Here is a 26,569-nt window from a genome sequence, read left to right as displayed (position 1 = left end):
AGTATGCATTTCTCTTTTCCTTGTTGAAGGGGTGTGTCCTGGGCTGCTGGCCTGCAAGGGCAGCAGCCCGTGCCCTAGGAATTGCTCATGAATCAGTGGACCTGTGTGTATGCCAGAGAGCTCCTGTGGTTCGGACATTAAGATTGTCTTTCCAAAGAGCTTAAGAAGTGATCGAGCCACAGGTACACTGGAGGAAGGTCTGCCTCGGGCTGTGATGTGAAGAGAGGAAAATCACCAGGTAAGCCCAGTAGATGTGATTTGATTCCTCAGAATGCGTATTACTATCACAGGTACTAGCTCTTATTCTGAGATTGTTTTTCCCTCCCCATGGGGAAGACTAATTTCAATGTCTCATTTCCTGAAGAAGTTTAACTGAAAGAACAGAGATTGGAAAAAGTAATGTGCAGAGAAGACAGTCTCTTGGTAACTATATAAATTGAGGTATTTGCTGAGACTCAAACTCCAGCTTTTCTCTCTCAAAGTGCAGCCTTCTCTCCATCAATTATAATGCAGCACCCCCTGTCCTTTGGATGCGCCTGGAAGGTAGAGTGACTGGAATGGAGAAGGCTCCATTAAGGATACTTGTTAAAAATATTAATCTTTGGCCCTTAGGCTGGTGACAGCTGTAACGGAGAGGGGTAAGGTGGGGACCGATTAAAAGAAGGTGAAGGGATTAGTTAAAGAGCATACATGAAGGACCCCTGGACACAAACAACAGTGTGAGGATTGATTATGGAGGTGGCAGGCAGGCTGGGTGGACAGGGGCAAAAGGGGAAAAATGGGACAACTGTAATAGCATAAACAATAAAGCACAAAAAAAAATAAGAAAAATAAAAAAATATTAACCCGAAGGCTTCCACTAATTAGAAATATATTAGCCTTAGCAATCTCTTGAAAAATATGCTTGAGAGAATTAAGTTTGTTTTCACTTTAGAATGGATTGATTTAAGCTTTGACTGAACCAGTATAAATCTGGGGAGTATTTCCCAATTTCACTCCCTCCCTGGACAAGTCCCCAAAACTGATCCCCCCACATAAATATGAAGCAACATGCTATATTTTTTGACTGACAGGCTTTGACAATTCATAATTTTTCTTTTTTTCCCATGAAAAATCCATTTATGTAAATCTGACAGCCTATGCAATCTTCTCATGCCAGAAACTAAAGGATGAGAAGTTACTTAAGGAGAAAGAGAAAGAAGGTCAAGGTGGAAGAAGAGTGGAGAAAGGAAGACTTTGGCTCTTCCATAATGAAAGCCATTAAACTGAACGTGATAATGACACACACAGGCTGGAGATCAGACATCAGAGAACAAAAAACAGATAAAAATACATTCGATGATTTGTCAGGGTATTAACACAAGAATTTTGTTATGTTTCCTCTTCTATAATAAAATCACTACTGATTATTTATAACCATAACCAAATTAAAAACAGTTTTACAATAATGGGTACATAATTCTTTATTCAACCATTAACAAGTAGTATAATTTTGAACAAATTATTTCACTTTTCTTCCTCTGGCTAATTAATTTGCAACAAGCATGAAGATATAAAATGGGAATGTATACATCTTGAGTCTTAGAAACCTGACTTGAAAACATTCCTATTTTGTGCACAATCACAAGCTGATATTGAGTTGTTGCTGACATGCCTCAGCTATTATTTCTTGCTTCTCTAAATAGATGGTAAAATTTTTTTAATTTTTTAAAAAATAGGAACAGGGTCCACATTTCAGGGTTTATCTCGTGCTGTGCTGAATGCGGGTAAAGAAAACACATACTTTTGCACCCATATGCCCTCTGATGTCATTCATTCCACAATTAAATAAATGCAAATATCCTTCTAGAAAAAAAAAAAAGACACATTCATTAAAACTAGTATATACGTGACTGATTTTGGCACTTTGGCAAGTGTAAACAGGAAGGAGTTAGAGGGTACTGGGTGTCCAGGGGCTATAGTAGCGGTTGGGGTATGTGTTGCCGGGGTGAACAACTCAGAAAGGAGAGTAGGGGCATCTCCTGGAAAAAGGACGCTGAGTTGCCAGTTTTGCCTAAGGCCACTCCTTATAAAACCATGTCCCACCCAGTCTAAACCTATCTATGCAACTCGAAAATATCTTGTTCTCTTTTAGTTCTGTGGCAGGGACTATGCATAGCTACAGAGAAAGAGAAACCCTGTTCCCAAGCAGATCATGGTTTTCTCCTAGACTGTGTTTGAGCAGCGAAGTGCTCATGGGATGTCAAGGCCTTTGCAATTCTGGACTGGATAGATACACAGTCGCAATAGCTGTGAAAATAATCTAGAAATGTGGAGGGAGAGTGCAAAAGGTTTATAGCAGCATAGCCTGAAATGCACTCTCACGTGCACAAACCCAGTGAGGAACAGGCTTTCTCACCCAAGCCGCCCGCCCCCCCCCCCCCCCCGCCCCCCGACTCCCTGCAAGCCAGGGGTGACCTTACAAAGACCCCTGTTCAGTGGCAGATGGAAAACTGGGCTTGGACAAGCGAAGAATGAAAATCTATAAGAATTAATAAGTGCTGGCATGTCACAGGATTATAGCAAATTCCCTGTGCACAGTTGAACAAATAAGATATAAAGAGGTGAGCAGCAGCAATGAGAGATGTAGCTTTAAAACTGCAAAACATAGCTCAGTCTTGTTGATGAGGGTTATTAATTCCTCGTCAGCCTCTGGGTCCTCAGGGCCAATGTCAGTTCTAATCTCTAGAGGCCACAAACCTTAGAAACTCTGGAATTTTTCTTTTTTTGTTTCTGTTTAAATAAAGCCATTTAAAATAAAGACTTTAAATGAAATCTTTAAGATAACTTGTTTCCTCTCATAAGATAAATATTTTAAAAATCTGAGTTCCTTCATTGTTTAAGGATAAACAGGCATTTACTATACATTTGTGGTGTTAGAACAGCCTGTCAAAATGGAACAGATTCACACCTTCAAAATTCTTGAAGACTCTGCAGTCTCTTTACCCAGAGCAGATTATATTTTCCATGAAAACCTTTTATACTTGTGTTTGTATATTAGCCAAATTTTGTTTGAAGACTTCCCTAGGCTTCAACTCTTAGAGAATCAGGCTAACTCTTTGTAATAAGAAACTTAATGATAGATCCCTTAGAAATAGAACATTCTTCTGTGTTTTTGACCAAGATACCGATTAAGCTAGTAACTAGCAAAGAAATGACACAGATAGCAGTAGAAATAAAACAAATATTTGAGTCAGAATTTTATTATATGACAAAGTAGCTTTTAAAATTGATTAAAAATCAAGATGGTCTTGATAAAGAATGGTTTAGTTAAGAAACTTAGTTGGGATAACTGATTATTCATTGGGGGAAAATGAAAGTAAACCCTTATTTTATACCAGTATTTCAAACCTGAAATAACTCCAGAAAGATTAAAAATTTAAATGCATTAAAAAAACTTAAAGAAGTACTAGAAGAAAATATGGGAGAATAATTTTACAATTTTGTTATAGAAAAAATTTAATTCACATAGAAAAATTAACAGATGTTATCTCATGAATATTTTAAACTTTTGCACAGAACAAGACAACATTCCCCAAGCAACATTCCAAGCAATATTCCAAGAGAAATATTAGATTCTTTGGGGGAAAGGAATTTAGGGAAATAAATTCAGATTTTTCCTTCCTATTTTCTGCAAGTGTAAAAAGGAAACAATTCCCATTCAATTTACAAGATTGCCAAAATAATAGAACCAAGACACATGAAAGCTTTGTAAATTAGAATTATTCTTATTTCTTCTTATTATATAACTATCACCCTCTTGAGTTGCTTTTCAGGTATTATTTTCTAGCAAACAATCCAAAAGAAAGCTCCGATTCTCTGGATTTTACCTACTCTAAGTAAGCAAAGTAGAGGGGAAGGATGAGAATTAAACCTGACCTGGGAATTCCAGGAAGGCTGGGTCTCCAATGCTAAGCTGAAGGCTTGGCTGGAAGAAAGAGCTTGGCACCTTCTCTGGAATGCCATTAATTGTCCTTTAGGGCTTGACGGTAACTTCTGCTCTATTGAACCATGAGTCACAGGAGAAAATCCTCAGGTACCAGGGGTTGGAACAGAGCCAACCCTCGAAGCTGACAATCAGGCTTTTTAGAAAGGAGCTGGGCTGGACTTGTCGTCTGTTGAGATATGAACTCTACTAGGACACTAGAAGAAGTACTGGACGTTAAAGTAAGAACAAAATATCATCCTGGGTCTCTTCTAAGCTACAAGGCAGAGACTAACTAGATTTTTTAGGAATGAGGGGAACAGATAGGCTGCCGCAGGAGAAATGCGCTCAGGCTGAAGTTACAATGAATGACCTCCACACAGACTTGTAAAATATGTATCTCAGTTTTCGGACTTAAAAGAATCAGGTGAGGAGGTAGGGTCACAAACTGGATTCTGAGGGAGATTCAGTCAATGAAATATCAGATAGTTTAAATAGGGACCCTGGAACAAAAAGATTCCAGCAACCAGCACTTGTTTGCAAAAAGAGGGTCTGGATGACTGCTCTGGGGGGTTTTCTTAGTGGGTGGAGCTACAGTGAAGGAACAATCAGCATGACTGCGGGCCTGACACAGCGCCTGGGAAATGGGAAGCTCTCATTATATAATGGTCGAGCAAATTAGAGTTGAGCAAATTGGTAAAGTGTCCTAAGGAAGGGATGAGTAAGCTAAGTAATTCTTTTGGTCTCTTTCAGTCTTATAATTCTAGAATTTTTAAATATCATACCTCTATTCTCAAAGCAAGGACTTAAAATTCTCAGTAGGTTCTTAGCCTATCTCAAAAGATGTTCAAGAATTATGATAACCATAGACTCATAGATACAGAGAATAGGCTGACAGTTGTCAGAGGGGAGGGGTTTTAGGGGCTGGGTGAAAAAGGTTAAGGGATTAAACAAAAAACAAACAAACAAAACCTCATAGACACAGACAACAGTATGGTGATACCAGAGGGAAAGTTGGGTAGAGGAAGTAGAAGAGGGTAAAGGCAGGAATAAATGATGATGGAAGGAGGCTTGACTTGGGGTGGTGAACACACAATACAATATACAGGTGATGTAGTATAGAATTATACATCTGAAACCTGTATAATTTTATTAACCAATGTTACCCCAATAAATCCAATAAAAACATCCCAGAAAAAAAAGAATTATAATAACCAATTTAAGGAGAAAACAGGAATAAAGCCCAGCAAAAAATTTTAATCTTTCCAGGCTTAGATTTGATGACTGATTAATGTTAATGAAAAGAACAATGAAATAAATAATATATAAAAAGAAACTGAGAAATGGGCATATAATAATAGAATCTGAAAGTGAATGGATTTGATTGAGCTCTCCTTATTTTATAGAGGAAGAAGCTGTGTCCAGTGAGTCTTTTATTTTTAACTTCCATAAGCTCTAACACATAGAGGACAGACAGACTTGGGGTTAGGGTCTAATTTATCTTGGTCTCTTTCTGCTATGTTAATACTACATAAACATACTAAAAATATGCTAAAACACAAAATATATATTTAAAATTTTACTGTACACAAATGTTTATACACATACTCACTGAGATTATAAATAGCTTTCAATTATAGTCCTTCCATAAGAAGTTTGTCTAGCTCATACAATTTACCAAACTTCCAAAAAAGTTTTCAGATATAAAATTATCTTTTCTGCTTTCCATCTGTCTTCTCTACTGTGTCTGCCTACGTAAAAAACTCTTCTCAAAGGTGATGGCCCAAGAATTTCTATACAAAGACAGATCTCAATGCAAAGGTTACCAAAAACTTATAACAGGTAAAATAAAACCAAGGTTTTATAGGCCATCTGCCTCTAAAACCATCAGTTCTATTTGAGCCATTATTTCTTTCAGATGCTAGCTGGAAACCTGCCCCTTCCGTGTGTGTGTGTGTGTGTGTGTGTGTGTGATGCACATATACACATGTGAGTCCAAGACAGAGAGGAGGGAGACAACTCTACTGGAAATTCTCCTATTTATAGAGGAAGAAAAATGATCCCATAAATAATGATGCCAAGGAAGTAACCCAAGCGTTCAACTGTGCCTAAGATTAGATTGTTGCTAAAAACTCTGAAAAGCGTAGGTGTGAGCAGTTCCAACTAAGCACCACTGTTGATAAGGAGACCACTGTTGACATAAATAAGTGATATTTGGAGCCTATAAATTCATAACTGGAAGAATGGGGACACAATGTCAGCCATCTCCAGGGGCTTAATAGCAAATTCTAATGATTGTTCTCTCTAAACTGAAGGACAGGGATTATCAGGAGTGAATTTACTTGAATGAATGGAAGGAAGTGGGCCGGGGGGCTGGTCCTGCCCGGCTGAGCCTCCTCAGCTGCCAGTGCCAACACAGCTGCAGGTCAGCCGTCTCTGGCCGGCGCTGCCTCGGGGCGAGGTGTGATGTAAACACGCTTACTCTGATGACAACAACAGCTCCTCATCCGTGGCAAGGACACACAGATTCTGATAATTTTTTAAAAAATTAAGAGCTTTTCAGCTTGAAAGGGAAACGCTGAAAATATGGAGTTTGCAACAACCCAGAAGCAGCTTTTATTTGATAAGTTAATTTGACTCAGAATTGAATCCAAATACTGATACAATCTAACAAATAACTATAAAAACTTGTGGGGAGGTTCAAATGCTAGTAATCCTAATATGCATAGCTATCAGGTATTGTCCTGAGTACTTTATATGAATTTTAGAAAAATGCATAATTCTGGATGATGACTAGTGTAACGCTAAAAAATTATTCGTTATATATCTGAAAATCAGTCTTCCAACTCTATCCCAGAGGGATCTATATGCATCAAGGAAGTGAAGAAAAGGTTTCGATTAGTTCAGGCTTGGGTCCCCAACTCCAAATGGGAATTCAAATCAGGGGGTCAATTTAGGTATAGAACTCTTTTTTTCCTGTCCAAGAACCCATCTATAATCACAGCTCTCAAAGCTACCCGGAGGTCAGCATCACCTGGGTAGCTTTAATGATGAATAAATAAGGCTGGGTCTGGGCTGTCTAAGGTTTAGTATGTTTAGGGTGGGAAGGGGGCATCTGTATTTTCTACTGAGCTCTTAAATGGCTTCTTTTTAGCTCCTCTTCCCCCACCTCCTCCTCCTCTGGGTGTGTGCTTTCTGCTTTCCAAAAGTGATGGCTATTTGTCTCTAGGGCAGTATTTTTCAAATAGTTTTGACCAGGCCCCATAGAAATAAATATATACTTGCGCGCGCGCGCGTGCGCGCGTGCACGCACACACGCACGCACACACACACGCACGCACACACACACAAATATGGATATATCATGAAATAGCTTAGCTATTCATGATAGACCTACAGAACAGTGCCTGGGGATCACTGATCTGAAACCCTGGTTATAAATTAAAGTTTCCCATTTCTACCCAGTTCAAAGAGACAGCCCAGAACAACACTGCCCCCCCCCTCTCCCCGCCACCGCCAGTATGGGAGGAAGAGGGCCTAAGAAGCTGAGAGTATGAGTTTCCTCACGATGCCCAGAGCTGTCAGCAGGCCTCTTTGAGTTGGGGTTGCAGCCTCAGGCGTGGACTGCATGTAGGAGATTTTTCAGAGAGCAAGAGACCAAGGGGACGAGCCATAGGAGGGCTGGCATCCCACTTGGAAGCAGGCCCTGGCACAGAGAGAGAACAGATCACACCTACATGCACTGAGACTGTTTTACTCTCTTTGGAAGCTCCAGCACCAAGACCGTGGCCCAGAAATTTACATTAAAATTTTTACCTGAAAGTGCAAGAAACATGGGCAAGGGGCTGGGAGGAGCACAAGCTCCCTCTGCAATGTGGCTGCGCTCCAAGAAGGTATTGGGAAATCAAGTTAGTTGGGTGTGATAACCTACCAAAAGACAAACAAAACAAAACAAGACAGAAAATATACAAGGGCGTGTCTGAGATAAAGAATTAAGTTCTGTTTCATAAATTATTTTATGTATATATACACAAATTTTATGATATGTATATAGATATACACATACATATATAAACATGTATTATGTGTATGTGTGTACACATATGTACATGTTTTGTTGTGTGTGTGTATAAATATATATTTCTTTCTATGGGGCCTGGTCAAAAATGTTGGAAAGATCCTGCTCTAGAGACCAATAGCCATTACTTTTGGAAAGCAAGAAGCATAGTTCAGAGGGAACAGGACACAGGACTGTTAAGTTTTGGGAAGGCAGATCCAGGAGAATGAGATCTGGTGCAAAGGCTGCTTCCCCCCAAAAGTTAGAGCAATAGACTCAGGAGGAATCTTGACAAACAGGGAGGTGGGGCCTGAGTGGGTTGTTGGCCTTAGGGAAGAAGGCAAATGCCAGTGGTAAGCGTCCCATTGCTTATTTTCCATGTGTCCCTAGAAAGCCCCAGAAAAGGTCTCTGCTGACATGTAGGCCGTGTCTCTGTAAGCCAAAACCTGGTCTCTAATGTTTTTCTCCTTTCTTGTAGATCAGAAAGTGAGGTGAGGGGCAGCATTGTTGGGGATGGCAGGCTTTGTGTGAAGTTTAAAGCACTCCCAGGAAGCAGGATGAGGGCTGGAAGGGAGGGTCCCATCCGCATTTCATACTATCAATCAAAGCCATTTGTTCTCATGGTGGTTTGTTGAGTTTGGCAATGACAGTTTTTCAACCTTTCCTATGGAGATGTGTAAGGAACATTAAGAGGCTGTAGAGAAATGATTCTTCATGTCCAAACCCCCTTTTGTAAAAAGTCATGCTAAAAAACTCACATAATATAAAATATACCATCTTAACCATTTTTAATTGTGTAAGTTCAGTGGCGTTAAGAATATTCACATTGTTGTGCAACAGATTTCTAGAACTTTTTCGTCTGGCAAAAAAGAAACTCATACTCACTGAATCACAACTCCCCACTATCTCTCCTCCAGCCCTGGCAACCAACATTCTGCAATACTTTGTTTCTAGTAGTTTGACCTTTTTAGATACTTTGTACAAGTGCAATCATACACTATTTGTCTTTTTGTGACTGGCTTATTTCACTTAAAACAATGTCCTCAAGGTTCGCCCGTGTTGTAGTACTGGACAGGACTTCCTAATTTTTTTAAGGCTGATGAATTGTCCATGCCTAATAAAACTTTTGGTAGGAATGGAAGAGTTTTGTGTCTCTGCTGACTGACATGGTAACCAGTAGCCTCATGTGGCTATTTGAAACGTGGCTAGGGAGATTAAGAAATTGAATTTTTAATTTCACTTTCTTATAATTAAATTTAATATTTAGATTGCCACATGTGCCTAGTCGTTACTATTGGACACAACAGGATTTTTTCCGTTCACACAAAATAACTCAGATATCAGTGACTAATTTTGCAGCCATGACTATGTGCTGAGTTTTGCCTAAATTATTCTGAAATAACTATAAACTTGAGGAGTTTTTTTTTTTTTTTGCAAAATAAATTAACTATAAAGAGGTAAACTTGCTGGATTGGTTCATGATGATTTTTATGCTTAAACACTCAGATTCTATCCTTATATTAATGGTGCTGAGGGTCCCTGGTTATCTTAATGTGTTTTTCTTTTTCTTATTTTAAACTGAGATGAAAAGGAAGCCTCGGTAAAATATAAAAGGCTAGATATTAAATACACTTAGTTGCATAGTTAAGCAAGTCATGGTTTTAAAATAGTGTAACCTATATGAATGTCTATCCACTGTGCTGTACACCTGAAACTAGTACAAAAAAATGCATTGAATGCAAACTGTAATTGAAAGATAAAAATTATTATAAATAATATTTATAAACATCTCAGATTTGTAAATATGCAACACACATAAATAGTAATTTTTATGAGTTTTAGAATTATGAATTGAGTTTCATTGTCTTATTTTGGTTTATCTCTATTTTCTATTATTCTTTTTTACAGTAAATATGTATTACTTTGCAATAAATGGCAAAATCACTGTTTTGAAAAAAAAATACAAATAGGCCCAGAAAAAAAAAATCTATGTTTAGTTAAATTTGATCACCTAGAGGAGAGCACTTGACAAATTTTCTAGTAAGTTTGTAAAGACAGAAATTTACTGCTTTTCAACAGGAGTGGACATCACAGTGTCTCAAACTAGATACATAATGTGGAAAAGTAATTAAACAGGACTTGTGATCAGCTCAGTCAGGCACTACCATTGTGTGCATTTAAAAGTTTTAGTCTGAATTACTTGTTTTTGTGCCTCAGCCTTGCATGGTACCCCATTTGTCGAGTCACGGACTGTGAACCCAGCTGTTTGTGTCCAGTGCAGGAACAGGAGAGGGACCTGCTGAAGATGAGAGTTCAAGTGCTGTGGCTCATCTCTTTCTTCTCAGTCCCCGAGTGTGGTGATGGTTTCCTGGGGGTGAGTTGGCTTATGCCCTGTTTTCCCTGCCTACCACCGCTCCTCTCTCCTCTGGCACTTCTAGAATCTGTCACTTTCTAGGACACTGAAACTACATATGTAATAGACATGGAATCAGAAGTTCTGGGTTCTTGTTTCAATATTAGCAACGTTAGCTGTGTGGCCTTGGAGCTTAGATGACCTGATTGCAAAATAAGGATCTTGGACTAAACCACCTTGGAAAGCTCTTCTAGCTCAACACTTTCACTCCTATGGCCTCTTTGATGGAAAACAAACATATAAATTGGCATTAGTAATCCTTGGACTGTCTCATCCCTGTCTATACATACTTTCTTGATGCTTTTATATAGGGTCACAGTTTTAATGTTCTCAATACGCTGATGACTCTCAAATTTATATTTTCATCTCAGACCTCTCCCTTGAACTCCACATTCACATATATATTACCTATCTGGTATCTCCAGTGGAGTGCCCAATAAGCCCCTCAACTTAGTATGTCTCAAATTAAACTCTTGATTTTTCTTCTCACCAAAGCTGCTACTCCTTTTCTGTCTCTGCAAGTGATATCACCATCTCTCCAACTGCTTAAGCACAGCATTTATTTTTATGCTTGATTCCTCATAATCCGTGGCTAAGCCATTGGCTCTTTTTTGTTTATTTGTTTGTTTTAGTTTTATCTTTAAAATATACCCGGAATTTAAATGCTTCTCACCACTCCATGGCTACTACTTTGATCTACACTTTCATTATCTTTCCCTGATATTATTTCAATAACTCCTGAAATAATGCTCTCACTGTTTTTGTGCTTGTCTATTCCCAATACGGCTGCAAGATTGAGCCTTCTACAAAATAAAGTAGAGCCTGACTGGTGTGGCTCAGTGGGTTGGGTGTCATCCCACAAACTCCAAGATCGCGGGTTTGATTCCCTGTCAGGGCACATGCTGGGTTGCGGGCCAGGTCCCCCGCTGGGTGGTGTGTGAGAGGCAACACATCGATATTTCTCTTCCTTTCTTTCTCCCTTCCTTACAACTCTCTCTAAAAAGAAATAAATTTTTAACACATCTTGAAAAAATAAAAAATGAAAAATAAAGTAGGACACATCTTTCCTCTGTTCAGTACTCTCCAGTGGGTTCCGAAAAGCGAAGTCTTTGCCACAGCCTAGAAAGATCTATACAACCTGCTTCCCCAGAGGTATTCTCTGACCTTACTTCCTGCCCTCTCCCCTCACCCACTTCACTTAGCTACTCTGGCCTCCTCTCTCTGTCTTCACATGCTGGGCATGTTCTTATCCCAGGGCCTTAGCGTGTGCTGTCCCCTTGGCCTAGAAAATTATTTTTCTTGGGATCCTCATTTCCCTACCTCCTTCAGGTTTGTGTTCAAAATTTGCCTTAGTGTGACCTTCTCTTGCCACCTCCTCACCATCCTTGACTTGGATTTTAGATGCATGATTTCAATTTATCTGGGAAATCCAATGAGGCATTACAAAGCCCTGCTAAAATTATACTTTTTTTCTTTTTAACAGAGAAATGATGGCATCAGAACAAAAAGAGAACACATAGTGAATAAGAAAAAGCATCCAGGTGAGACAATGGTGTCATGAGAATGGGGTTCAAACCCCAGTAGTGCTTCTGAATCATTGTACGATTTTTGGCACTTCATTAAACACCCCAAATCTGTAAAATGAGAATAACTATAATCTCTACTAGCAAAATACTTGTGATGATTAAACAACATAATAAAGGCATAGTATCCTGCACCATACATGTCAAGTAGCTGCTCCATATTCTTCCTTTCCTTCCTTATCTTGATCCCAACAATGTAATTAATGGGCACAGCCTTCAGACTGTGGCCTGACATTTAATTTGTGGGTCTGATGTTTCAGTCACTGAACATGTTTTCTCATGGAAACAGTGATGCACACAGATGGTTGTTAAGTTCCTGTGTCAGTTCACAAGCCTTTCTTTGGTGAATATGCCAAACAATGAAGTACTGATAGTGTCGTAGAAGTTAGCCCCATGCACAATTCTTCAGGAAAATGAAATAAAAGTTTAATTTGGAATGCCATGAATGCATTTTCCCTGATAGCAATAATACAGCTAGTATTTATTGACTTGTTACTTGTCCCAAGCATCATTTTAAATGCAGTAGTTGAATTAAATCCTCACACTGACCCTCTGCATTAGGTACAGGGGTAATTTATTTTACAGCTAGTGAAATTAAGGTATAGAGCTAAGAGGCAGGAGACCTGATTCAGACCCAGTCAGTCAATCTGACTCCCGAACCACTGCAATTAGCCCCTGACAGTGTGGCCAGAGTCAACCTTTCCCTCATTGCCCACTTCTTACCTGTGTGGGGTGACTCACAAGGCCTGGGCAGAGGTTCCAGTCTGTAAGGGGATGGGGACAAGAAGTGATGGGGCTGAGGGTCTATGGTGTGAGATAGTGGGAGATACAGCAGATGGGGCTTTCTTGTAAAAGTCCTGGAATGTGCCTTAACCTCAGCTCGCTTCCAGTCACCCTCTTGATTGCCTTAGGAGAAGCTTAGGGATTGATTCAGCTGCTCTTCTTCACATAAATCTCCCTTCTGCCTAGCCCCACAAGGCCTCTAAGAAATGGGACAGTCTCATAAAAGCTCCCCATGTCCTCTGTCCCTGCAAAAGCATGGTGGTGTCCTGAGAAATCTATTAGATTTCTAAGAAATTTTGCTGCAAATGGCAATAAAATGAGAACAGGATAAACGGATGTTCTCTTTTTGCCTCTTTTTTCCCTAAGGTCCTTCACATTCTTAATCTGGGGTTTGTAGATGAGCTTCAGTGGACCTTGAGATCCCATGGAATTTCATGTGAACGTGCCTCAGTGAATTTGGGGCAGGAGGCTCATCGGGCTCGTCTTTTCTCCCAGCCCAAAATACTTACTGGCCTCTCCTTAGGGGAACAAAAGGTGCTGCTCAGAAATAAGGGGGACCTAGAGAGTATTAGGATGAGTGAATCAAGTCAGACAGAGGAAGACAAATACCATATGATTTCATTTGTGTGTGAAATCTAAAAAACAAAATAAACAAACCAACAAAATAAAAACAGACTTATAGATAGAGAGAACAAACAGATAGTTGCCTGATGGGAGGGGAGTTGAAGGACTGGGTGAAAAAGGTGAAGAGGTGAAGTACAAATTGGCGATTACAAAACAGTCATGAGGGTGTAAAGCACAGCTTAGGGAATATAGTCAATAATGTAATAACTATTCCTGGCTGGTGTGCCTCGGTTTGTTGGAGTGTTGTTCCACAAACCAAAAGGTCGCAGGTTTGATTCCCAGTCAGGACCAATACCTATGTTATGGATTCAGTTCCCAGTCAAGGCGTGTGTGAGAGAGAGGCCACCAATCCATGTTTTTCTCTCACACAAGTGTTTTGCTCTCCCTCCCCCTACCCCCCACCACAGTCAATAAGCATGTCCTAGGGTGAGGCTAAAAAAATTTGAAAAAAATAATGTAATAACGATATATGATGTCAGATGGGTGCAAGACTTATTGGGAGGATCACTATTTAAGTTGTACCAATGTCCAACTAGCACGCTGTATACCTGAAACTAATATAGTATTAAATGTCAACTGTAATTGAACAGTTTTTTTAATGATTTTTAAAAAACCCTAAAAAATGATAAGGTACAGATGAGGTTATGTAAGGGCTCAAGAAAGGTTTGGTTTGTTTTACTTTTGCATTTGATGTAATATTCAAACTCAGCTGATTAACACAACATTTTTACAGGTGGAAGAAAGGCTCTTTGGAGAGGGAAGTGGGAGAATGTGGATTTTATATGGAAAATTCTTCAAGGAGACCAGAAGGCAGGGAGAGGTGAAGAGAAGAGTGACTAGGATTTTGTTATCTCTTCTCCCTTCAGTCTTGATACCTGAAACTTTACTCTGGATGTGTCCTGAAGAAGTGTGTCAAGTCAAGAGGGGGATGCAGTGGTGGGCCAGAGAGCGTGCGAGCAGCTGGCCTTGGCAGAAGCGAGAGGGTGGACGTGTGTCAGACACATGTGGGGCTGTCTGCATACGCTTGTCTTGGATGCTTATTTTTAGTTAATGTCTGGATGAGCAGAAGTCAGTGACAAGGAGTGTGGTATCATCCATGATGTCCAGGCTGAATCTGATGATTGCCCTGTGGTCCCTTTCTCTGCAGTGTTTCCCTGCTAGACTGAGAAAGGAGGCTTCTGATTGTCTTCTCTCTTTAGGCCCAGTGCAGGAGTATGAGCTCCTGCTTCAGGTGGCTTACAGAGATTCCGAGGAGAAAAAAAAGTTGAGGAATTTTTTGAAGCTTCTGAAGGCTCCATCATTGTGGCTGCATGGGCCAATGAAGATTATCAGAGCAAAGGCAACCACGTGTAAGTCAGCCTTCTGGGGACTGAGAGTGGAAAGGGGGAAGGGGGGTATATCAGTTGGCATAGGTTAGATTATGCTATGAAAACACTAGTCTTGGCAACATCTTCAGCTTACAAGAATAAATGGTTTGTTTCTTCTTCGTGCTACATGTCCATTGCAGGTTGCAGAGGGCTGAGTTTGTGGTGGTCACTTGGGGACCCAGGCTGATGAACCAGACGCTATCTCAGTTATACCCATTTAGAGACAAAGGGGAAAGAAAAGGAGCGCTGGAAGGCTTGGCACTGGCAGTTGAATTTTCTAATTCAAGAGTGACACACACTAATTCTGCTCACAATTTACTGGTCAGAACTGGTTTCATGGCCCCAGGCAACATCAGAGGCCAGGTTATGCAATCCTGGAACAAAGCATGTGATACCTGGCAAACAGCACCAATGACTAGGGAAGTTAAATGATTTGTCAAAAGCAAGGGTTCTCAAAGTGTGGTGCCCAGGTCAGCAGCAGCAGCAGCAGCAGCAGCATCAGGGCTCCATCCTTCCAGCTTTTGATGAGAAATCCTTGGTTTACATTCTAAGTCAGAGCCCAGGATCAGAACTCAGCACTAGTCAATTTATTAACAGGGCCTTGTGAAACCAAGCTCTGTTTTTTTTTGTGCAGATTGCAGCAACCAGAATGGGGTCCTACAGTGTTCCTGCGAGGATGGCTATTACTGGTTTCCTCCTTCCTGCCTTGACCCCCAGACATGCTCCCTTCACACAACTGGATCTCTCCAGAGTTGTGACTGTCATCTCAGTAACCTCACCCAGAGTATTAATTTCTGTGAGAGAACAAGTAAGCCCATGAGGATATCGGGAGGGGAGCCCTGGGCTCGGGCCTGTCCCACCCCAACATGTGACAGAATGGGGACTCTAGCTCTTTGCCCATGTGTTTCTCTGTCTCTCTGAGCAGAGCTAGTGTTTGCAGGGAGATTGAAGGGCAGAGATGACACAGTCTGCTGGGCTTGGCTGGACACAGTGAGAGCCGCGTTAGTGCAGACAATTCTGAAATGCAAGCCGATCTTTGAGCACCGCTTCAAAGTTCCTCCAGCTCAGCTCTGCATATCTATGCTCCTTTTGAGATTTAACAAAATTCACTGAAATCCCAGTGAAAACTGCTTGAGTAAATACAATTTTTCTTTCCACTTTCTTTTCAACTTTTGTCAACATCAGTTTTCAGAAAAGAGAAGCCTAGCAGTATGAAAGCAAGGAGGAATGCATAGTGATTATATTGAAGGCAATGCTCTAAATTGCCGATGAATATGTGTACAGAATGCAATGCCAAAACAAAACAAAAATCAAAAGTCTAGCTTTAGGAATCAGTGGAAGCTAAGGGAGCTCCCGTTGACTTAGGTTTATGTTCAGTGGATGATGACGTGAGATCAATGACATAGGCTTAAGCCTTGACAGACATGAAGGAGTTTTCCAGAAACTAGTCCAGTTACCCTAAAGCTCTGGATTTTGTTAGAGCTGAGCAAAGAGTGAGGAAGGACCTGAAATAGCCTAGTTTTCCTGGGTATCCCTGGCTCCCCTTCCCTGGACTGCAGCAATTCAGGTGAAGGCAACATGTATTTATAAGCATCATCTGTATAGCCAGATCTGGGCAAATTCTGGGAGAATACAATGAACCATTTTTCTTACTATCGATGAATTAGCAGGCTGAGTGGGAAGGCCAGGGTGTTAACACAAGAAAGAAGATAATGTAATTTCTTCAGCAATGTTGATGAAAGCCTACTGTTTGAAAGGTAGTCCACGTCTTATCCATCGTCCAGAGCTACAAAGATGGAGCAAACAGGAATTGCACTCATAAGGAGCTTCCCAAAGAGTGGAGGCACACATCCATGAGACATGTTTACAAATAGGTGTGTAGGTACAAGAGGCTGTAAGGGAACTATGGATAAAGCACTGCAGAAGTTTAAAGGAGGGAGAGATTTTTGTATCTGGGGTCAGGGAAGGCCATGGAGAGGAGGTGCTTTGACTAGTCCCTGAATGAAGGCTAAAGAAACTATGTCCACATGAAGATGGGAAACTATCTGTCCGACTGCAGAAAAGCACCAGTGATAGGTGAGCAAGGGGTGTGTTGGAGTTAGCAAGTAGTGATTTTTTGGTTTGTTTTTAACATTTTTTAATAGGGCAATGTTTAAGCTCAGTGCCTAGATGGAGATATATTTCAGAGTTAAGGGACTGCCTTTTAAAATCACATATGATAGCCACACGTTTTCCTAATTATAAGGTTGTCTGGGTTACCAGCACTTTCCCATAATGTTCCAAATCCACAACTGAAAATTCTTGTTGTGTACCTCCTCTATTACTTTAGGTGAACATTCATTATAAAAATAAATTGAAAGGCTGATGTTGAATAAATGGGTTCCAAGTTGTACTTCTGTAATTTTATGCTAATAAAATCAAGGGAGTAATTTTTATATCTGTATATTTTTTATTTCCCATAGAAGTTTGGGGCACTTTCAAAATTAATGAAAGATTTACAGAAGACCTTTTAAATTCATCTTCTGCTGTATACTCCAAATATACCACTGCAATCGAAATTCAAGTAAGCACCTTCTACTTATGCCATGAGAAATTATTAGTTAAATGTAAGTTCAGATGTTTTCAATTCAACATGTTTACTTAATACATATTCTTAATTATTACTTTTCATTGGGTTATTGCATAGTAGTTAATCACTCTGCCCGCAACTGATGTACTTTGAACATTTTCTTTCTAGGAAAGTTTAGCAGTTGAACCCTTTTCATTTTTTATGTATTTGGTTTTGTTCATTTACTTGAGTAATATCATGCCAAGGCTTCCTGATTATTTTCTCTTTTTATATTAGTCAAAAGAAATTTTTCATGATCTAAGCTCAATTGTCAGCATCTGGAATTTGTTCTATAAAGAAGTCTCTCTTGTTAGAGGCTAAAGAGACTTCCTGGGCAAAATTCTGGACTTCATAATGAAGTCACATAAAACTAGATCAGTTTTAAAACCATAAAACCATCATCAGCCTAAGAAGATGATTCAGGTGTGGGTCTAACCGAAGACGTGCACAGATACTTTGCAGATAGATTCCGTTTAAGCATCTATAAAAAAGGCTTATTTGTGGGGAGGATAAAATAAATTTTGGGTGAATGTATTATTTTATCTGGCACTCAATTCATTTTTGAGTCTAAGCAGTTGATTTTTTATTTTGTATTAGCAACCTTAAAAATAAATTATGTATGTGCGTACATTCTTAATTGTCATTTTATAATGTGCAACTACCTCCTGCTGTATCTTTTTCCTTTGCTCAGTGTTTCTGTTGGCTTATTCATTGTTTGCATCCGTGTTTTGCTCCAATATTTTTCTTGTGTAGGGACAAAGATCAACATATTGCCTTTTTTTTTTTGTAAGCTTAAAGAAGCATACAAAAGAATTCAAGGTTTTGAGTCAGTTCGTGTCACTCAGTTTCGGTAAGTAACACAATGCCCGAATCAAGGACATTCCCAGGTTTGTGCATCAGCCCCGTAGAATGCCTCATGCTGTTGCCAAGTGCCTTTGACAGAAAAGAGGTCAGACTTGGTCTTTGTAGTAGGATTCTTACCAAGCCTGGACAAAAGCCTATGATGCTTTAAAAAGTATGAAAAGGAAAGCCTATATTCTCATGTAAATGAGTTTAGAAACTTAAATGGCATTCTCAAAGCTATGGATCAGAGAAGAGAATAGAAAAGAAAACCCCCAGTAGTGGGGCAGAACTTGGAAGGAAGCAGGAGATCCTGGTTTGTGGGAAGGAGTGAAGAGTGGGGATGAGGGTTGTGGAGGGATGGGTTTTCTTCTTCCATAACCACAGCAGGTATGATGTATACTTGGGAGCCAGGGGGAGGCTTTGGATAAAATAGTGTATTTTTATGTAGATATCGGGTATGTACCATAATTCAAAACCCCATAGTCATTGTCTGCAGCAAATAAAGAGATATTTAGTAAATCATCCTTTTGTTTATACTTTAATTCCAAACTTACTTGGTTAGTTAACCATGTGTGCATTGATTACCAACTGTTTATAGTCTGCTTGAAAGAGAAAGTGGCTTAGAAGTTAGAGAACTTGACTTCTTGTATGATTTTTTTCACAGTTAACTTGAACAACAACCACGGGAAATTTTCAACAGCATTTGCTATAAACATGTTGTCCTGGACATGATCCTTTAGTTACTCATGACCTTATAATGTCATTATAATCAAGACCCACATGTATAATTTTCTTTCAAATCCAATGCTAAGAAAAACATTTTTTTTCTTAAATCAAGGTCTATATAATTAATCATTTTCCTGTTTGACTTTATTGTCATTGGACTCATAGATAAAATTAAAACTCAATCACAATAATTTTTATATTCCATATTCATATTTTTCTTTTCTGTGATCCTGGTTTTCCATTTATACTTCTAACATATATTCCATCATATATATCTTATAAGTTATCTCCACCAATTTGCAGTCAAAGTCACCGTTAAGATAAGCATTAAGTCTATAAAATACAACTACGTAGGGTTTTCTCTTTACTATATGATTAAATTTCTCATTGTCTCAACTTATTTATCTTGAACAGGACTGTTTATACTTGTGGAACCTGATTTAACCTAATTAAATCAAATGAAATAATAGGCAGGAAAATACTAGCTCAGTTGATTAGAGCATCATTCTGATATGGCAAGGTTCTGAGTTTGATCCCTGGTTAGGGCACACACAAGAAATAACCAGTAAATGCATAAATATGTGGAAACAACAAATTGACTTACTGCTTAGTTCTTCTTTTTTTTTTTTTTTTGAGTTTTGATCTGTTCTCTCTCTTCCTTCCCCTCCCTCTCTCTTTCTCTCAGATCAATTAAAAAATTTTTTCTTAAAAAAAAGAATATAAAAGGGCCACATTAATGAGTTATTATGACCATCATTACATAAGTGGGTATTTGAATCTATTTGTACATTGTGAGTGGTAATTCAATGTAGTGATTAAGATTTGAGCTTTGGGGTGTGAGAGATTCTAATCCATCGATTAATAATTAATAATTACCTGACTCAACTTCTCTTTGAGACTCAGCTTCCAGATCTACAAAATGGGGATAACACGGTGTTTATCTCATGAAGTTATTGCAGAATTAACTTAATTAATACATGTAATCTCACTTACTTTTATGACTTCAAACACCATCTGTAAGCTGATCATTTCTAAGTGTATTATGCAAGCTTGGCCTCTCTCCTAAACTTTGGACACAAATATCCAACTGCCTATTATTGTCTCCACTTGATTTTCTAGTAGGCATGTCAAACATAATGTGTCAAAAAAGGGGATCCTCCAACTGGCCCCCTTATAACCTTAAACCTACTTCTCCCATCTCACTTATAGTGTTGCCATTTTCCCAGTTGCCCAGACCCAAAGCCTGGGGTCAATCTGTAACTTTTTATTTAAGTATGTTTTATTGATTATGCTATTACAGTTGTCTCATTTTTTTCTTTCCTTTATACCCTCCCACCCCACCACCAGCATCCTCACTGCCCCCTTAGTTCATGTTCATGGGTCACACATATAAGTCCTTTGGCTTCTCCATTTCCCATACTATTCTTAACCTCCCCCTGTCTATTTTGTGCCTACCAATTATGCTTCTTATTTCTTGTACCTTTTCCCCCATTCTCTCCCCTCCTCTTCCCTCCATGTGATCACCATTTCTGTAATTCTGTTCCCGTTATAGTTGTTTGCCTAGTTTGGTTTTTTGGGTTTTTTTTTTCAGGTTCAGTTGTTGATAGTTGTGAGTTTGCTGTCATTTTACTGTTCATAGTTTTTGATCTTCTTCTTTTTCTTAGATAAGTCCCTTTAACATTTCATATAATAAGGGCCTGACGATGATGAACTCCTTTAACTTGACCTTATCTGGGAAGCACTTTATCTGCACTTCCATTCTAAATGGTAGCTTTGCTGGATAGAGTAATCTTGAATGTAGGTCCTTGTCTTCCATGACTTTGAATACTTCTTTTCAGCCCCTTCTTGCCTACAAGGTTTCCTTTGAGAAGTCAGCTTGTAGTCTTATGGGAACTCCTTTGTAGGTAACTCTCTCGTTTTCTCTTGCTGCTTTTCAGATCCTCTCCTTATCTTTAATCTTGGGTAATGTAATTATGATGTGTCTTGGTGTGTGCTTCCCTGGGTCCAACTTTTTTGGGACTCTCTGAGCTTCCTGGACTTCCTGACAGTCTATTTCCTTGGCCAGATTAGGGAATTTCTCCTTCATTATTTTTTCAAATTAATTTTCAATTTCTTGCTCTTCCTCTTCTCCTTCTGGAACCACTATGATTCAGATGTTGGAACATTTATGTTGTCCTGGAGGTTCCTAAGCCTCTACTCATTTTTTTGAATTCTTGTTTCTTCATTCTGTTCTGGTGGAATGTTTATCTCTTCCTTCTGCTCCAGATTGTTGATTTGAGTCCTGGTTTCTTCCCCTTTACTGCTGCTTCCTGTTTATTTTTCTTTATTTCACTTTGCATAACTTTCACTTTTTCCTCCATCTTGTGACCATACTCAACCATTTCTGTGAGCTCTTGATTACCAGTGGTTTGAATTGTGCATCTGATAGGTGGCTATCTCTTTATCCCTTAGTTCTTTTTTTGGAGTTTTGATTTGTTCTTTCTTTTGGGCCGTATTTCTTTTTCTCAGCATACCTGTTATGTTGTAAAGGGTGGAGTTTTAGGTATTTGCCAGGGAGGGGCAACCCATGTCATTGCGTTGTTGTGCTTTATGTGGGGGAGGGGTCTGAGAGAGAACAATGACACTTACGTGGCTCTCTGCAGGATTTCAGCACTTCCCCCGCTACCCACAAGCAAATTGGGTCCTTCTGGTGCTGATTCCCAGGTGGGTGGGTTTGTGTACGTTCTAGGACCCTGCGGGTCTCTCCAATGAACATTCCTGTGAGGCTGGGAGTTTCTCCTGCCACCACAATTCCTGCAGGTTTTTACAGTTAAAAATATTGAGGCTTTGTTTTCCCACGCTGGAAACTTGGGTTGTGCAGCCTGTCTTGCTCCCCTGTTGTTCCTCTTGGTTTATCCGCACAGAAATGTGGGACTGCCCGGTCCTCCAGCTACCACCTTGCCACACATCCTCTGCACCCTGGCTGCCCGTCTCCGCTCCTTCTACCGGTCTGGATGAATGTTTATTCTTTAACTCCTTGGTTGTCAGACTTCCATACAGTTCAATTTTCTGGCAGTGCTGGTTGTTTTTTTTTGTTTTTAAATTTGTTGTTGTCCTTCTTTTGGTTGTGTGAAGAGGCACACTGTATCTACCTATACCTCCATCTTGGCTGGAAGTCTGTCCTTTAACTTTTTATTGAGGTATAATTTACATTCAGCAATATGTTCTAACCTTAAATATACAGAATAATAAGCTCTACCAAATGCTCGTACAAGCTACCTCCTATCATCACAAAACATTTTCATCATCCCCAAAGTTCCCTTCTGCCTTCTTCCAGCCAATCTCCATGCCCACCTCGGTCCCTACCAGAAATAAACACTGATCTTATCTCAGTCAACATGGGCTACTTTTGCCTCTCCTAGAACTGCACATAGCGTAGTATTTCACCCAGGGTGTAGCATTTGTGTGTCTGGCTTCTTTCACTCAGCATAATGTGTTTGAGATTCATTTTTGTTTTTTTTTAAATACCAGTGCTTCCTTCCTTTTTATTGCCCAGTAACACCCCATGTATGAATAGACTACAACTGGTCAATTCCTTGCAGTCACCCTTGATTAGTTTCTTTTTCCCATACCTGAAATCTGCTCCATTAGCAATTCCTGTGGTTCAGTCTTCAAATACAACAGGAATCTGGCCACTTCTCCCACATGTACTGCTACCCAACTAGTTCTCACTATCATCTCCTTTTTCCTAATTAGTCTTTCTGCTTCCCTCCTTGCCTCCCTTCAGTCTATTTTCTACACAACAGCCAGAGTAGTGATCTTAAACAAAAAATCTGATTGTGTCACTAACTTTTAATAAAGAATAAAACCTTTTAATGAAAAATAATATTCAAACACTAAGGTCCTCTGTGATCTGGTTCCTGGTGACCTTTCTAACATTATCTCCTATCCTTACTCTCTTGCTCATTGAACATTAGTTATACTTATCTTTCTTTATTTTGTTTTCTGACTTAAAATGATTTATTCAATTCTTAATATATTTTCACCTGAGGTTCTTAAAACACACATTGAAACTTTTGGCCTTGAGAAACAATCCCAAATCTCAACTTGACATCTAGTCTTTAAATTTTTCAAACTCATAGACATTTTCCTGCCTCAGACCCTTAGTATGTGCTGGCATGCTACCCCAATGGTCTTTGCGTCACTAGCCTTTTCTTCTCATTATTCAGGCCTCAGTTGCAAAGACCCTCTGCACAGAGAAGCCTTTCCTGACTGGTCTAATTTAAAGAGGGCCCCATATCTACCTGCTATTCTTATCACTGTGCCTGTCTCCCATAACACTTAACAAAATGCAAAGTGTATATTATATAATTATGAAAATACGTACACACGGTGGTTACTTGTTTCTTATTTCCCTTGCTTTTTCCACCAGAATGTAAACTGCATGAAAGCAGGGACCTAATATGTTTGATATATGTTTATGGACCAAATGCCATGCACACACAGAGTAGGTTCTGAGTGACTAAATGAATGAATCTCTTTCTTTCCACAAAATCGTTATAGAGATGGAAGCATCATTGTTGGGTATGAAGTTGTTGGCTCCAGCAGCACATTTGAGCTGCTGTCAGCCATTGAGCAGGTGGCTGAGAAGGCTCAGGAAGGCCTTCAGGAGCTGTTTCCACTAGAAGATGACTCTTTCAGAGTATTCGGAAAAGGTAACAATAAATTCCCATCCTCTGCTTAGGTTAGGGGAATCCTTTAATTGGTAGCTCATTCCTGTCTTTAGGAGGTATATTGGAGAGGTTTCTGATTCAGAGTTATTTTAAGACTGACTGTCAGTAGACATCAGCAGCTGTTTACAATGAAACTCAATTTCAGCTGACTAATTCGGACCCTTGCTAATCAGTGATCTCATCTCCACTTTAGATGTTGTGGAAGACTGATTTCACTGCAGGCTATGTTGAAAATGATTCAGCAATAGTTTACTGGTATACATGTTGAAATATTTCTGGGACTGGCAGTATTCCTAAGTAACAATCCAGAAACCAAGGAGAGAATGCATATATCCACGCCTTTAACACTCACATAGAAACACAAAAACACACACACTGCTTCCTTTCTTCAGGTATTTTTTTTCCTTTTTACTTCTTTACATTCAGTCTTAAACCTCTCATCAAAATTTGTGCCACTTTTGACAGCACTTATTCTACAAGTATTTACTAAGTATTTAAAGTGTCTAAGCACTTGGGACACAGCATTGTGAAAACACATGAAAAAACACAGCTCTTTTGGATCTTCCATTCAAGGTCTCCTTCACCCAGTCCCAATCATGGGCAGACTATATTATTAAGGGTCAGCTGCAAGAGTAACTAGTGTCTTGGTCACAATGTGAGAAGCTTTTAAAGGGGTACAATGTAGGACATGTTACCCCCAAATAGCAACTGTCCATCTTTTAACCATATCATTACTGCTTTGTTCCATAACGTTTGGAAGACTTTCTGGTTTTCTAGCACTCCCTCAAAGAGTAAAAATATTTCCTGGGAGGTGTCACACTCTGTTTTATTTTCACTTAGTATTAATACATATTAGTTGATAGCCCACTAAAATTGCTGGCATAGATCAGACACCTGGAGGGAGAAGGGCCAGCCTCAGAGAAAGTAAGGCATGAAGACGGAGAAGAGGCTGCTGGTAAGAATGAAGCTGGGCATCAAAGATAAGCTTTTCCTACTCATGAATTTTGCTGGGTATTGTATCTGGAAATAGGATTTCTAAAGTACAGCTATACTATTTATAGAGAGTGCCAGGATAGTCAGAGTCATTTTTCCTCTTTGTTTTCATTCTTTTCTAGTTCAGTGTAACAGCATTGCTTTTGGATTTGGGTTTAAGAATGACGAGTATACTCTTCCCTGTAGCAGCGGCTACACTGGGAACATCACAGCCAAGTGCCAGCCCTCTGGGTGGCAGGTCATTAGGGAGACCTGTGTGCTTGTTCAGCTGGAAGAACTGAAGAAGGTAAAGCATTCCAACCTTGCAGACGTGTCCTGGTTTTGAGTTTCACAATGGGTACCTCCCACTGAGCATGGCTAGATGGAGGATAAAATACATCAATTAGTCTCATTTATAAGCACTCAGAAAATGAGGGAGACATTAGACCCTGTAAACCCAAGGGGTGTGGGCATGGGTAACAGAGTCGAGGTGGCAGCTGAGAAGGTCAGAAAATGTCAGAGTTGATGGTTTTGGTCAGGAGAGGTGCTGCAGTTGAGGGAATCAATGCTGAAGAAGTCTATAATAGATGGTAGAGGAGCAACTAAACTGGCCTCAGAAGTCCAGAAAGCCTGGGAATCAAAGATCTATGTGAAGGCATGAGTCAAAAGTTATAGACTTAGTACAAGTGAGAACGTACACATATCAGAAACCAGGGTAGGGGTTGGGGTCAGCCAAAGGTGAGCCAACATAGAATGATAAAACTGCAATGGATCTTAAGGGTCATCTGTTTTATCACACTCCTTTTACAGATTAGGAGATGAAATACTAAGTGGCTAACGGTCCCTCTAATAGCAATAGTGTTGAACTAGAAACATGGTCATTTGATTCCCAGTCCAGTGCTGTGACCTTCACATGCTGCTCTCTTTGGAAGGTTCAAGTACTTAAGACAAGGGAGATAGATAGGAACAAATGGTGAGGGATTAGAACCCAAGTCGTAGAAAAGACTAGTTCACAGCACTGTTCTGCAAATAGATCTCCATGCTGAGCAGAACTTCTGTCCCAACCAGAAGCTCTGCTGTTGCAGTACAGAACCTCACAATGGTATTCGTTAAAGGACTGTGGAGTGTTCACTTCTCCCTCTTTGAACCTCAGTTTCCTCATCTGTAAACTGGGCAGGGAGACTGGACCAGATGGCTTCTGTGGTCCATCCTTGTTTTTGCCTTCTCTTCCTCAGTTATGGACATGGACCATGTCTATTGAGGCTGTGAGGGTGAGGGCAGGCAGATCCCGGGTGCCCTGGGCATAGAACAGCACTGTCAGCCAAGAAGAGCAAAAAGGAAACCATATAGGATCTGGGTTCCTTGACTGACTTGTTTTGACTGAAAAGGAATTTCCCTTTTTGACTGCCTTCCAAGCACTCCCAGAGTGGAGGAAGCAGATGGGAGCTTCAAGGAAGAAGTAAAATTCCCAACCCAGTGACAAAGTGAAGTCAAATCTCCACGTATAGCCCTCTATCTTCCCATCCTACAAGGATTTCTCAGCATAGTAGTGTGCACATAACAGGATTTAGTGCCACTTCCTAGCTAGGTACTGTTTGGAAAGTCACTGAGTCTCGCTGAACATGTCTCCATATAATTAGGACAATAACTTATATGAAAATGCCTTTAAATAAATCCTTTAAAGTTTCACTTTCCTTAATGGCACCTCCCTCAAAGTGTGGTGTAAGGATGAAGTCAAGGAATTCCTGCGAAAGCATGTAGCACAGAGTACCAGCTCTGAAACACAGAAAGCACTGAATAACAGTCACTGTTGTTATCATCATTATATAATATTCTACATTATAATGCACTATACAAATGGTTAGTGATGTGGCCAATCTGACTTGAATTTGATGAACCATGAAGATATGTGTTTTT

At 39.8% G+C, this 26,569-nt stretch overlaps 1 protein-coding gene across 2 annotated transcripts in view; it reads left to right on the top strand.

Annotated features, from left to right (window-relative positions):
- The first annotated feature begins 10,311 nt into the window (after window positions 1-10,311).
- ADGRF1 (adhesion G protein-coupled receptor F1) overlaps window positions 10,312-26,569 on the top strand; it is a 36,207-nt gene continuing 19,949 nt past the window's right edge. Inside the window, exons 1-8 of one of the 2 annotated variants that reach the window (XM_054568792.1) lie at window positions 10,312-10,395; window positions 11,918-11,975; window positions 14,624-14,773; window positions 15,426-15,599; window positions 17,254-17,354; window positions 18,191-18,249; window positions 23,511-23,662; window positions 24,796-24,959. In XM_054568792.1, the coding sequence (XP_054424767.1) occupies window positions 10,327-10,395; window positions 11,918-11,975; window positions 14,624-14,773; window positions 15,426-15,599; window positions 17,254-17,354; window positions 18,191-18,249; window positions 23,511-23,662; window positions 24,796-24,959 (927 nt within the window). In that variant the 5' untranslated portion in view covers window positions 10,312-10,326. The remainder of the gene's footprint in view (window positions 10,396-11,917; window positions 11,976-14,623; window positions 14,774-15,425; window positions 15,600-17,253; window positions 17,355-18,190; window positions 18,250-23,510; window positions 23,663-24,795; window positions 24,960-26,569) is intronic. The other variant, XM_054568791.1, reaches the window with a different exon arrangement.

The sequence above is a fragment of the Pteronotus mesoamericanus genome, unplaced genomic scaffold, assembly GCF_021234165.1.
Source record: "Pteronotus mesoamericanus isolate MK-2021 breed Mesoamerican mustached bat unplaced genomic scaffold, CSHL_Meso_final contig_20, whole genome shotgun sequence".
In the NCBI taxonomy this organism is placed as follows: domain Eukaryota; kingdom Metazoa; phylum Chordata; class Mammalia; order Chiroptera; family Mormoopidae; genus Pteronotus; species Pteronotus mesoamericanus.
The sequence above is the reverse complement of the archived record's forward strand: the minus strand, read 5'-3'. Positions and strand labels throughout refer to the sequence as shown.